The sequence below is a fragment of the Oryzias melastigma genome, linkage group LG7 (assembly GCF_002922805.2).
Source record: "Oryzias melastigma strain HK-1 linkage group LG7, ASM292280v2, whole genome shotgun sequence".
Classification (NCBI taxonomy): Eukaryota; Metazoa; Chordata; class Actinopteri; order Beloniformes; family Adrianichthyidae; genus Oryzias; species Oryzias melastigma.
Genome location: NC_050518.1, coordinates 13,312,219 through 13,326,678, shown reverse-complemented (window position 1 = coordinate 13,326,678; position 14,460 = coordinate 13,312,219). Strand labels below are relative to the sequence as shown.

Below are 14,460 nucleotides of genomic sequence, written 5' to 3'. Positions count from 1 at the left end.
AAATGTGTCAGTCTCGGTGTCGGGGCAGCTCAACAATGTGATGAGTCGGCTCTCTCTGATGTCCCAGCGTGCCTTCTGATTGGACGATCCCCTCACCCCCCCCTCCCAGCCGTTACCAGGGGCGTGGAGCCAAGCGGACTGAATGAGAACACATTTGAGTGGCTCACCGGCGGAAAGGAGCTAATGGGAGAGGGACTATAACTAACGAAAGCAGCTGTTGGCGTGACTTAATTGGAAATGCAAGGGGGCACAGTATTCGGAATTCAGCCTCTGCGGTGTGTAACGACACGCCGCGTGTAGAGCGGGCGCGAGGACGAAGGAGCTGGGAGACGTGCGCAGAAAGAGATGCTTAGAAAAACTGCTTTTTCTAAACCACTAAAACACTCGTCGTGAATGTGGGGTGTGTATTCGGTAAGCAAACCTGAGGCGGATTTTTTTGTACCTGTGTGGCTGCAAAGACTCCGTTAGTGCTGCAACGCAGAAATTAGGATAAAATGCAGATAGGGCGTTTTTAAAGTCGTGGACAGCTAGCAAGATTTTTCTGTCACTGGACCTGACAGTGTAGCTGGCACACTGGAGGATTCTGTCCGCTTTTTAAACCAGGTAGGTCGTGTTTCGTTCATGTTTGTAACTTTATTCTAATAAAAAAGCGGTGTTCAGTTTGACTAAGCTAGCTTGTACTAGCTAAGTTGTGTCGCTACAACCGCACTACTAGTTTATCGTTTAACAGTGACGGCCTCTGCAAACGAGAACATATGTATTTATAATTTAACTTGTGACAAATCGTTGACGCTAAGTTGCCCCATCTTGCTTCTTTGCGGCTAAAAACGTGTTGTGTCGTGGTAGGTGTGAAGTAACGTGCGTTTTGCGGGGCTAACGTGCAATATTTGTTTTTGCAGCACTTGTCTCTGATGAAATCTCGCCCGCATCATCCATCCTAGCGCGTTGGGGGCCTCCGCTGACAAACTGCGTCACCGGGTGGGCACTGCAGGTATTCATCTGTCCATTCGTCTCCGGAGCATGAAGCCATGGCACGAATGACCTGGAAACCAAAGTGATTTTTTATTATTTAAATCACCATGGAGCCGGAGGCTCCCAGAGAGTCCAAACCTGCGCCTGGACCTAATGTTCAGTGCGACCCTGCCGTAAATAGGTGTGACACCACCATGGGGGAAGGAAACGTCAAACTTGTGGATTCTGTGGTGAGAGGAGGGAGTGATCCCAGTGCTTATCCTTCCTGCAGCTACCACAGGAGTGTGCACCACAGGTTTATAAGGAGAAGTCTATGGTTCTCAGATACTGATGAGCAGGTCTTTGACACCCCGGACAACGACAGTGGGAATAAAATCTTTAACATCAACCTGAGGACAATAGTGGACAGAACACTAGTGACCAGCTGTGGCACACAGGAGACGTCCAGCACTGAAAGCCATGGCGGCCAAAAAGACAGTGCAACAGAGAGTGCCAGTGCTGACGAAGACAAGGAGAGAGGGGCTTTAAAAGTTGCCTGCAATGATGGTTGCAAAGTTGCCATCAAAGCAGCCAGCGAGGAGAATGAGGAGGAGGCAGAGATGAAGGCAGTCTCCACATCTCCTGGAGGACGGTTTTTGAAATTTGACATTGAGCTGGGACGAGGATCCTTCAAAACTGTCTACAAAGGCCTGGATACTGAGACGTGGGTGGAGGTGGCTTGGTGCGAACTGCAGGTAAAGTCATGAAATAATCTCCTTTTAATGCTCAATGTCGGTTAAGAGTAAACATTATCAAAAAGGCTTTCTTAATCCAGTCTTTCTACTGGTTTTATTTTTTAAAACTAAACCTGTCACTCTTCATTTTTCAATCTCTTAAGTGATTTTTATTTGCAGCCACGCTCTTTATGATGGATTCTAGTTTTCAACATCAATGTGGAGATTGTTTTCTTGCGTAATAGACAGGAAAACCACAAGCTTAGAACTTTGTGAAGGCATTAACTAATTATTTCCATCCAGTGGAGACTGCAGTGGGGATTATTACGCTCTCACCCTCTGTCTCCCAGGAGGCTTAATGGGAACTAAGCGTGACTGACCCCACAAAGAAAATGTATGGCAATTTTTTTTCCCGCTATTCAGCTAAACTCAAATTCCAGTAGTGCCCTTCACATTTTGTTGTAGTAATGTGGCTAGCTGAAAGTGTGATGACTGTAGTTATCAGGGGATCGGTGCTTGCATTCTCCTTTTATCAGTGCATCTGCAAATTTGTGAGTGCTGCTCCCTCCCTCTGTGCAACAGGAGGTAGAGAATCAGGAAGCAGCTGATGTTCACTGCAGCCTGCTGGGAACAATGTGGAAGTCGCTGGCCTTAAAATATTTTCCTGCGTAAGTTAATACATGCTTTGTCAGTGACCTGTGAGAGGAAGCACAATCTGCTTGATGGAATCGAAGGTGGCTGAATGCAATTGCCACATTGCAAAACGGTTGTGCATATCACATAGGTTTCTGTGGTGAATTGTTTCAGTATGGATAGTTTTGCGACTCTTTTGAGGCTTAATAGTTTGTTAACTTAAAAAATATTTTAGCCCTAGCTTGGTTTGGCGCATGATAGAATGTGGGCAGGAAACAGTTTTTTTAATTTCCCAGTTGTTGACACTTTTTACTACATATCTTAGACATTAAACCGGTTTCTTGTCCCAGTTTTTTTCTTTTTATGGCCTTTTATTCAACCACGCACAATCCACAGATCAATATCAGTCATTTCTATTTGCTAAATGCAACTTGGCTCAGGAAACCGTCATGGTTCTTCAATGTTTTCCACATGCTTTGATTTCACTCCCACAAGTGTTTGTTTGGGAAATTTTCAGGTTTAAAAAAAAACAATTTTCTGTGCACCTCTGAATTTTAATCCAATCCCAGTTAAATATTACACACGTCAGTAATTAAACCAACTACTTTGTCCATAGTGAAATAATCTACAAATAATCATCTTAAATTGTATAATTTTTTCCAAATTGGCCTTTCTCATTTTATCATCTTTATATGTTCAAAACGATTTAAATGCTGCATTAACTCTACTCGGACTTCAAAAACTAAATGGTCTTAATTTATTTTTGGAATAACTTTCTGGCAGCAAAAGAAAAGTAGCACCAGGACTTAACTGTTCACTTTAAGCTTGTTTTGGAATTTTATGTCTACATTTACCTACAATTGAGCACAGGCAGGTGTGGCTCTGCAGCTGTAAAATCGTTTTTATTTAAATCTTCACTTTTGTTTGAATATTTCTTTGTTGTCTCTGTTAACATGTATCATAATTGTTCTTGGAGATGCAAACTTATTACTGGTACTTTACCTCTAATGTTTTGTTAAACATATCTTAAATTTAGCTAGTTTTTTTGTAGTAACTGAGGACTCTACCAAGTCACCAAACACTAATCTTGATTAAAAAATAAATGTATGTTTAGTTGATTTTCTGTTGCAGGGGAATCTCAAATTAGTATTTTTCTCTGTCTTTATTAAATAATGATCGTTTACAATGTTAAAATCTGTTAATCTTAAGTACTAGTAATACATGCTATTTTTAACCTAGAATTACATTACATTTAGAACATTCTGAGGAATTAAGATTAGCCTGACAGGAAGACTTGAAAACTGGATGCTGAAGCATTTTTTTGTTACTCTGATATTCAACATTGAACTTTAAATGTAATATTCTCTTTACTGCTGACTGAGGAGGAAGTCTCGCCTCCCCTATCTTGCACATGTGGTGTTATGTACCCTATACTTTTACGTTTCAGTGGAAATTCAGTAGACTTGTGACAGAAATTCCCTTTGACGCTTTTATTAAGTTGTGTGCCATCAATCATTTTAACTAACACTTGGACTGCCTCCAGTCAATCGGAATCTTGATAGCATTAGACGTTTTGCAGCACAAGTATCAACAAGTTTTCAGATTACAATTCAACAAGATACAGTTCGTAAATTGTAATTACAATTTGTGCAGGGATGCCAACATTTTTAATGACTTGTAGGGGAAAATAATGAGAAACCTGCTTTTCAGGAAAATTGGAGTGAAGTGATTTATACCTGGTTTCTTTCCGTCTTTACCCACCCGTCACCTTCTTCTGTAGAAATTTTAAGTTAGTCTTGGGTTTTTTTTTTCTTCCTCTTTTCTTTCAAACCCCTCCCCTTCTTCTCTAAATCCATCTCCCTCACATTTCTGTCTCCATGCCAAGCTTCTGGCATAACACAGATGGCCCTGGCTCAGGCAGAGATGTTAATCTAAGACAAGGATGCCAGTATTTATTTATTTTTATTCATTTTTTGAAATCAAGAATTTGTTATTTCTGTTTTGCCTGTTATGTCTTTTACAATGTATTTCCAAAATGACCCCCCCCCGTCTTTCAGGTAAATACTGTTTTTGCAAACAGTTGAGCTCTGACTCTTTGCACAGTTTTCTGTGGTATTTGGCAGCCGACTTGTTTTGTAGATTATATTTAGTCCATGTCTTCTGAATGCATAACTAAGAACAAAAATACCATAGCAGTGTTGTCAGACTGCTTGTCTTGTCATGTCTTCCTTTTTTGTTTTTTGTTTTTAAACTGTCTAAATCCTGAAGTTGACCTCGAGATTAACTCGGTCAATTACTTTAGTTTCCCCAGATTACGCCAGGTCAAGTTTAGGGCTCAAATATGATTTTAAGTAAACATTGAAAGCATTCACTTATTTATATTTGTAACATGATTTTATTATGAAAACTGCTTTGTTGGTCTCTAGTCGGATCTTGTAATTTTTCTCTAGGACTTTTAATGTAAACACGCTTTTATTTGTTACACAATATCCGTGTTGGGTATTTAAGCTCTTGCGTTGTGGTTTAGTTTTGCCTTTTTTTTATGGCAATGGTCAGACTTATTCAAACTAACTCTTCACCCCAACAACCTCGGGGTAATACACTTGCTGTGCCAAAATGCATTGTTGTCTTTGTTGATTATACCAAGCAAGGTACAGAAAACAATGAGTATTTTATTTTCAGCATGAATGGCCTTTAACCTCCCTGTTCTGTCCCTGCAACAGAAAAGGTCACACAGCTCATTAGGAAATAATCCCTTTAGGAATTTAGTTTTCTTTGTATGAACAAACCTGGATCACCTCCGTATCCTGTTCTGGCCTCTTGCTTGGACTCCGCAAAGGTTATGGTCATAATTTGAAAGACATGATTCATGTGCTACTAAGCTATAAGGGTGACTGAAAAACAAAATACTTTAATATTTCTGCTCTGTTAGGCCAAATAAAAAAGAGGCTTAATGCGTAAGAACGTAAAGTTAGCTATTTTTAGAAGCTTTAACTTTCCAAACTGAAACAAATTCACCAAAACCTAGAGAAGCACACACAGCTACAGTGTTTACTAATGGAGATTGACATGACAAACACCTATTTGAGTTTATGATTTTGCAGTTTTTAGCCAAAATCAAAAAGCCTGTGTCATTTTTTTTAAAGACATATTTTCTGCAGAGCAGCACAAGTTCATTAGAAATTCACCTCTGGATTGTGGGTGGGGCTGTTAGCGCAGAAGTAGCCCTGCGTTTATATCCCAGCATGCCTTTGTTTGCACTCACTCATTAGATTATAGCTCTTCACGATGCCAAGCTCACGTTAGCATAGCAAAAAAACAGCAATATCAGAGTTATCCAGCTGTGCAGTTTTTAGCCAGATTCTATCTTGGACGAGGAAAATGAAGACTTTAATGGATCTATTTGTCTTCAAGTGCTGGATTTAGAATTCTAACAAAGCAGTGAGACGTTGGTCCACCCATGGCAATTGCAGCGGGTCTTTAATGAGGAGAACTTCTTGTTTAATTGTGTAGGTTAAAGATTTATTTGCTAGTTTTCTTAAACATCCAAAGCTTACTAAATATTATAATTAAACAAAAGCACATGCAATGCATTTAAAATACTTGAGCATTAGCACACAAGTTTTTTGAGCTTTTTTTTAATAGTTATGGTATCAAATCAATTTCCAAATTTTTGAATCGATAAACTTAAATTCTAAACATGTATTTGCAATTGCTGTTTTTTAAAAATTCTAGAACTGTTCAGGTTTGGATCTCAACCAGATTAAAAAAAACACACACAATTCATACTATTGAGTTTGATCGTCTTGTTCTAAAAGTTTTGCAGAGAAACCAGGTCAGCCAGTATATTTAGATAGTTGATCAAACCAACTTGTTACCGAGTTGAATAACTACTGCATTACAACAATCATAATATATAACTGTCATAGTGTTATGCACTTCAGCGTGTTATAATAAACTGGGCTCAGACACATTTTGGCAAAAACACCACAAGGTTTGAGTCTGTGTGATACTTAGTTCGCTATGTTGAATATATTTAATGACTGTTTCTTGATGCCAACATTCCATGGGAGTGTTGATGGCATTCAATTCAACTGAGGATATTTATTGGTGAGATGAAGTACAATGACATTTTTGATGAATGCAATGAAAAACAGGTCCCAAATATGCAGAAACATGAGCAGTTTTAAAATCAACCTCCTCACAATTATTATGAAGGAAAATTAAGCACTGAATACAAGATTTTTCTAGCCCACCATCACATACAGTTGGTTTTGGTACAAAATCTTTCTTTCCTTCTCCAAGTCAAAGGGGAGTTGCTTTCTTTTGCAATCGGACTCCTGTGGGGATATGAGGAACTGCAACAATTGATTCTTCTAGCTTTGCATCAAATTCAGCTTGGTGATGCTACTTTAAGTCTCACTCCAATTATAGATTTTTTTTTAATATATTGTAAAATCCTTCCCAGTGGTCTTTTAATTATGATTATGCAGTTTTTAGCCAAAAAAAATCAAAAAGCCTGTCATTTTTTAAGAAATATTTTCTGCAGTGCAGCAAGAGTTCATAGAAATTTGCCTTTTGAGTTGTGGGCGGGACTGTTGGCACAGAACATAGCTCAGCCAATTTCCCATCAGTACTGTTTACACTCTCCCCCACAAGCTTATGCTACCTCACAAGCCCAAGCTAGAATTAACCTAACTTGTGAGATATCAAAGCTATCCAGCTGCACAGTTTTAAGCCAGGTTGCAGCTCAGATCAGGAAAATGAAGGCTTTATTGATCTATTTGTCTGCAAGTGGTTGAAGTGGGTTGAAGTCTTCTATAAAAAGTTGAATAAGAAAAACAAACTATACAAAAGATGTTCACATCATTAAGCATGCAAACTTTTTTTTTTTACTGAGCATCTAACAATTATACATATATTTGATTGGTTTCAGTTTTTGAGCATTTGGGGCTATAATGATCTGCACTTAAACAAGTCCAACAGATTAACTTGAATAAGTATATTTTTAAACTAGATTTTTTTTTAATCAATAAAAAACTATAAATATATTGTATATACTTTACAGTTTCCTTAAAATGCTTTTTTTTGTTGGGGTGTGTTGGTTTTTTACATGGTATTTTTTTCATTTGACAAAAAATAGGGTAATAGGCCATCTATTGACCACAATCCTGTGCTACAACATGTGTGTGAACTAATGCCCAAACTTAAACATGCATAGTACATGCTTTCACAGAATTTATATTTACAGTTGTGCTCAAATAACTATAGGAAATATTTATCACTCTCCCATATTTGTTTATAAGAACATTGTTGTTTTAAAAGGTTTAACTATTTGTTTTTCCTCATACATTAGTTTTTCTTATTTGCATCATGTTCTTTTGTAATAGGATCCCTTTTCTAGATTTTCAGACTGTTTAACTTCTCATTTTTATAAAGTTTACTTCTTGTTTCATTAGGCATGATCTCAGTGTTTAGCTGCTATTTTGCAGAGAATCAGGTTTGGGGCAGCAGCTCTCTGCAGTCATGACTGATGGGTCGCAATTCACTTGCAGACAGTCTGCTGGCTCATGTCTGCGCTGCATCAGCTTTTGTTACAGCGGCACAAGCACTGCAATAGTCCATCTTTGAGGAAGGTAGTGGTTTGTGGTTAAGTGAACTGTCATACTGTGTCTTTGGAGGAGCAGACATTTGGTCTAAAATTTTTAGATTTTTTTGGCCTTAAACATATATGCATTTTTGAAAGCATTTCTACTCAGAGGAGAAAATGCTTTTTAGTAATCAAAAAAAATGTATACTTTTGTGCAACTGTTTTAAGACTAATAGTATTTGGTAAAAAGTAATTCATACACGCTGCAGATTTTTAGTTTTTGTAACTAAGACTTAATATTAACTTTGTAATTTTAAATAATACATCAATTTCTCTACATTCAAGTCAGTTTAAACCACTCTTTCTTTTTGATTTTAATTTCAAAGCACTGCATCACATTTCCTCTGTTTTAAATTTACATATTCCTCCACCACACTTTATGCTTTTTAAATCGTTTTATATACCAAAAATACAAATTGGGAAGACCAACATTCACTAGATTTTAAAGCTTTATTTGTGGTTCAGCTTCACCTTAAAATAATGATTCAGAGTTTTTCTTATCAAGTAAAAAAATAAGAAAAATATACTTTTTGAGTTGGTTGTTTTGTAATTAAAGGGCAATAATTTAAGTTATCTTTTCAAGAAGACTGGAAAACTATTTATAAAGTACTAACAATTCTATGATCAACAACGGTCTGAGTACACAGCACAGGCACATTTCAACCGCTACAGCTTTGGAAAAGAAAACTTAGTTTGTAAAAGTCTTTTGTTAAATGAGGCGTTAATCATGTGCAAATTGCCGTTCAAAAATTGTTTGCCTGCAGTGACTCCTTTCCTTTTCCTTCAGATATGAATTGGTCCGTGCAATCTCCACAGCACTGGAAAGAGTGTACAACGATCCACATCTCAGTGCGTTAGCTAATTGAAGCCATCGTTACTTTCTGTGTTTAGAAGGGATTTAATAGAGCTGAGCACAAGGAAGTGGTGAATCGCTGCAACGTGAAGCATAGTCTTTAGGATTGCTTACTGCTAATGTCAAAATCAATTTTTCTGTCCCCTGCAACCCAATGGGGTGCATTTAACTTTTTCCTTTTCAGCTTACCTGGCAGAGAAATGTACATTTAAAGAAAATGAAACAAAAAGTGCACACTCATCCAAGTGTTTGTGCGATCTAAGCTTGCAGCGAAATCTTTGATAGCGATTCTGATGCTAAAAATAAGTCTGTTTGCAGCTTTGGGGGGAAATGACGTTTATAGGGTTACTGCAGTTCCTCGCTGTGACCTTGAAAAAATTGACTTGAAATGTGTGCTGTTTTTTTTTTTGTTGTATTTTCGAAACGACAAATGACTTTTTTCTTGAGTGAATTGGTTAAATTCATGTGACTCCTCATGCTTTCTGACAAACATTTGAGTCTGAGCCTACAGTACTCATGGCCTCTGAATAATGCAAAAGCCCCAGTTTCAGCTTAGAGGGAAAAGATGGGGTAGAGGAGGTGTCAATGTGACTAGGACTTGAGTAATGTGCTAAATTGAAAGCCTGTTATAAATATTGTTCTCTTTAAATTTGGAGCACCAATAAGGTGAAGGGACCAGAACAGTATTGTCTAAAGGTCTAAGAGCTGCAGTGCTTTTGTATCTTAAAAGGCCTGAAACAGTCTTGTTGGTTCCCTGCTGTTGCTTTTACAGAGTACGCCTCAGGTGAGTTGAACCCTGTGCCATTTCAGTGTTGAAGTCTGTCGGGTCAGCTCATCCCAACTTAGGACCCAGCCTTTCGTTCCTCGGCTCTGCTCTGTAAAAAGAGTTCTCTGCAGAAATGAATAATTCATGTTACTTCAGAGTGCAGTGAAAAACCCCCACCCAGGCCTGCACACTTGCAGACAAAACCCGATATGCCACATTCTCTCTCACACACAGCAGGCTTTATCATGGTGTCACTCCAGTCCCTGAGACACTGTGTACCACAACACATTTTGATTCCTGTGTTTAGATGATTTATCCTGATATTGGGTCGTGCATTTTAGCTGGAAACGATTGAAAGTATTTTAAATGCAGTGTCGTGTTCATTATATTTTTAGTTATTGTCATTAGTTTGTGTGATGGGTGGGGTCTTAGCATAGCTCAACATTGAATTATGCAAGTTACTTGTTGTTTTTAAGAAAAACACCAGAAAACAACTTCAATTTAGCAGGAAATTAAACGATATGCTGTTTTTGTTGCACTTTTTGTGAGACGTTATCCAACGCTCTGCCTCTGATTTTATTCAAAAGATGCAGTTGATGTGAGCGGTGCAGGAAAAGGGGATGGGTTGCAGATGAAGGGGGGAGGGGTGAAAATGGGAAAAGAAGAGGTTGAGATGGTACGCGCATAAATGAGATTGAGCAACATGAAAGAGATGGATGACATAAAGCTGCGTCATGGTGTGGGTGCAACCATGCTGGTGCCTTCTTTGTTTTTTTCTGGGAGATTCTGTAATCTCTGAGTTTTCCTGACACATCTGTAGTGTTTTTGCATGTATTTGAGCAGTAAAATAATAATCCATTGTCGTGCACAAAAAAAGCTATCAAGGTTTAACCCCCCTTGTAGTTTTAGGTGCTGATTAACTTTATATCCCCTGAAGCACGCATTATAAATGTACAGAAAGTGTTAGGCTTTTATGTTTTAGTGTTTGTAAAGCAAAATGGATTTATAAAAAATGCATTTTTTTCTTTTCCCCCCCTTTTCTCTTACTTTCTAGGATCGTAAGCTGTCTAAAATGGAGCGGCAGCGCTTTAAAGAAGAGGCAGAGATGTTAAAAGGCCTTCAACACCCCAATATTGTTCGTTTCTATGACTTCTGGGAATCACCACTTAAAGGAAAGAAATGCATTGTTTTAGTAACGGAGCTCATGACATCTGGAACACTCAAAACGTACGTTTGTCGATGAATGCTGAAGGCAGTGTCGACGTGAATCGTTTTTGTCAATCACAACCTCTTTTCCTTCACACAGGTATCTTAAGCGTTTCAAGGTAATGAAGCCGAAGGTTCTGAGGAGTTGGTGCAGGCAAATCCTCAAAGGTCTTCACTTCCTGCACACCAGGACCCCTCCCATCATTCACAGGGACCTCAAGTGTGACAACATTTTTATCACCGGACCTACTGGATCAGTCAAGATTGGGGATTTAGGACTAGCAACTCTGAAAGCAGCTTCCTTTGCAAAGAGCGTCATCGGTATGAGGCATCGCCATATGACTCATGTGTTTAACACAGGAGAGTAGTGATTCAGTCAAGTCACATTTTTTTCCTTCTCCAGGTACCCCAGAGTTCATGGCCCCAGAAATGTACGAGGAGCACTATGACGAAGCTGTGGATGTGTACGCTTTTGGGATGTGTATGCTAGAGATGGCTACGTCAGAATACCCTTACTCCGAGTGTCAAAACGCTGCTCAGATTTACCGCAAAGTTACCAGCGTGAGTCACCTGCTGCTTGTTATGATGATGCCTCTGAAAGAATGGCTTAAAAAAATGTTATAATCACTATTTATGAAATGTCAGCAAATGAAAAGTATGTTAAACAGCCACTTCCTTGATGTTAAAAGAACAAATATTTAACATATTTATATGCAGTTTTATTGACGTAGTCTCCATTGTACTCAACATCCATAAATACCTAATGCACTTCTACAGTACTTTTATATTCTTAAGTGGCACTTTTTTATTTTCATCCATAAATCATAATTTTAAATGACTCTTCATCTACTTTTCTGGACTGTCTTCTTTATCCAGCTTGCTAGTGCTAAAGAAAAAATCTTATGTGTACACTGCCAGTCTCCCAGATAATATAGTAACCAAAGTAAGCTATTCATAAATGTGGACATAGATAAGTGGATAAATGCTCATGACAAAGCTGCGGTCAAGTTTGAGAGGTTTTTAAAGAAATTATAAGCTCTTTGAAATCTGAGATGGACTTTGATTGACCGCAAATGTGACATAACTTCAAATTTAAAACAGGGACTTGAAAGGAATCTTTACAAACTAATTTAGAAATAAATCAAACATAAGATAACATTCACACACACGATTTTTACCCCATTAGTTGTCATTAACACCATATGAAGGCATCCATGATGTTTTTATGCATTTCCCTTTTCGCAGGGAGTGAAGCCTGCTAGCTACAACAAGATAATGGATCCTGAAATCAAGGAGATCATTGGAGAGTGCATTTGCCAAAAGAAAGAAGAAAGGTGAGGCTTGTTCCCTTTATTGTCAGGCTGAAGCAGGCCACAAGGTGTTCTTTAGTCTTTCATGCCTGGTCTCCTCGCCTGCTGCATCGCCTTGCCATGGAGAATTCTCAGCAGCACTTCAGTTTGTCTGTCTGCAGGGCTTTCCTTCCATTCTGTTATGTAATGACTTACACAAGAGTGAAATACAACCTTGATATACTGCAACATCTTTTTTTAAGTGTTTTTTTACGTTAATGTAAGCTTGATTTTTTTATTTTTTTATTTTTATTTTTTTTTTTTTGAATAGTAGCACAAATAATGCATCATCTATTGATGATTTCAATGCTATTGCATGTCCTATTAGAATTAAAACTAAACAGTACCTAGCTGCTTTTGTAATGACTGAGCTTTGCTTTTTTTGCTCTCAGGTACACCATCAAGGACTTGTTAAACCACGCTTTCTTTGCTGAAGACACTGGTGTGAGGGTGGAGCTAGCAGAGGAGGATGATGGGAAAAAGATCTCCATAGCCCTCAAACTGTGGGTTGAGGACCATAAGAAATTAAAAGGGAAGTACAAGGAAAGTGGAGCCATCGAGTTCACATTTGACCTGGAGAAGGAAGTCCCTGAAGTTATAGCACAAGAAATGGTGAGTGAGTGATCTATATTTAAAACTGACTTGTGCATTGCCCCTGGCACCTGTAAGTGGCCACATATGAGCTGATGCAAAAAGCTTTTGGTTTTCTACTGACGTTTCTAAAGCCAATGGTTAGGACTTATTTTACCTCCAGCTTTTATGTCTCTCAACTAACATTCTGAAAATACCACAAAAACGTTCTAATAGTGTTATGGTATTGATGAAAACCATATTTGTGGAAAACACAATATCCTCTTTATTTGGTGCTTCTTTTTTCACCCATAATGAAATTTTGTGCAAAAATATCAATTTTGACAACCTAACCAATCTCTATGGATTACTTTGTTTTTAAAATATATTTTTCATCTTTTTTCATAGCTTTTCTCTCTGTTCTCTGTGCCCTTTTTCACTAATTATACTGGGGCTGACATAAAAATAAAACAGGTAGTTTTGTACGGTTTGGCCTAAATACAAAAACTAAACACGAGCGCAAATGTAGACAAATAAAACATCCCACACTTTCTGTTATGCTGGTGTATTTTAAGCTTCTTTCATGCAGTTGATGCACAATTAAGAACGGAACAGAATTGAACCGTTGGAGGTTGGGGCTATAATGCAGATCTTGATCTCAACTCAGATACTTTGGTAAAAACCTAAGTGAAAATTACACAAGTAAGCATCCAAATCTAAAATGAAGAAACGGATGGAAATGATCCACTAGGTCCACTAGATCCATTAGGGATGCCACAATTCTTGATTTAAATCTGAACCGCAGTATCCCTGCTCTGTGTTTGGATATGTTTATGTTGTCTAACATGTGTTGTAGTAAATTCCGTGCATTTGATATTGATTGATTTCTTGATAACGGGCTTAGTAAAAGTTAACTCAGATTTTCTTTAGTTTTTACTCTCATTAGCAAATCCAAAAAAGGATCTGAGTTTTTAGTTTTTGATTCATAATTCACAAGTCGTAAATTGAACTGAAACAAAACTCACCCAAAAATTGAAGTTTGAACCAAATCTTGGGGAAAGTGAATCATTACATCCCTTCCCACCATAGAGTTAATAGACTGATAAAGGAATGGAATGACAAGAGTTATTTCCCATGTGATTGTCTTTTTTATGAGACCTTTTATGAGTAGATTAATTGATTTAAAATATTTTTCCGAAGAAGGGAAAAGAAATTTGTCATTTTCAATAATTTGAGCTGCTGACAGTTATTCCTCACAGCGATGACACCTTTTAGAAAGATTTTATTTTATTTCTTTCTCCCTCAACCTTTCCTCTGATTTTCGTATTTTGTTTCAGTCCACCCTCTAAACGACATGTGTCAAAGTCAAGGCGCGGGGGCCGGATCCGGCCCGCTGGATAATTGTATCCGGCCCTCCAGATCATTTTTTTTTTTTTTTATTAACAGCCCGATGGTATCTTGCGCTGGTAATGTATTGCAACACATTCTCATTTCCAACTCATCACATATTGAGTTATGGTTAAGGACTCCTCAGAGTCAAAAAATTGCTTTGCGTGTCCCCAAGTCGTTGTTTTTTTGACATCCAGTTAAATCAAAGCTCCCGAACTTTCGGGACGGGACTGGGATGCGGACCGCACTGGTATCCTAACCTCAACCTAGTACCGGACGCAGATCAGTTCTTGTTCCGGACGCGGTACCAGACGCGGACCGGGGAGGGTTAGGGTTATGACTGCGTCCCAAGGTACATT

At 38.2% G+C, this 14,460-nt stretch overlaps 1 protein-coding gene across 8 annotated transcripts in view; it reads left to right on the top strand.

Annotated features, from left to right (window-relative positions):
• Positions 1 to 19: 19 nt before the first annotated feature.
• The window catches only part of LOC112158762 (serine/threonine-protein kinase WNK2), a 35,200-nt gene continuing 20,759 nt past the window's right edge, over positions 20 to 14,460 (top strand). For 2 of the 8 annotated variants that reach the window (XM_024292286.2, XM_024292282.2), the window contains exons 1-7: positions 21 to 603; positions 900 to 1,706; positions 10,642 to 10,814; positions 10,894 to 11,114; positions 11,197 to 11,354; positions 12,039 to 12,127; positions 12,535 to 12,754. In XM_024292286.2, coding sequence (XP_024148054.1) covers positions 1,080 to 1,706; positions 10,642 to 10,814; positions 10,894 to 11,114; positions 11,197 to 11,354; positions 12,039 to 12,127; positions 12,535 to 12,754 — 1,488 coding nt within the window. In that variant the 5' untranslated portion in view covers positions 21 to 603; positions 900 to 1,079. Of the gene's footprint in view, positions 604 to 899; positions 1,707 to 10,641; positions 10,815 to 10,893; positions 11,115 to 11,196; positions 11,355 to 12,038; positions 12,128 to 12,534; positions 12,755 to 14,460 lie in introns of all 8 variants that reach the window. The other 6 variants (XM_024292284.2, XM_024292283.2, XM_024292288.2 and 3 more) reach the window with 6 other exon arrangements.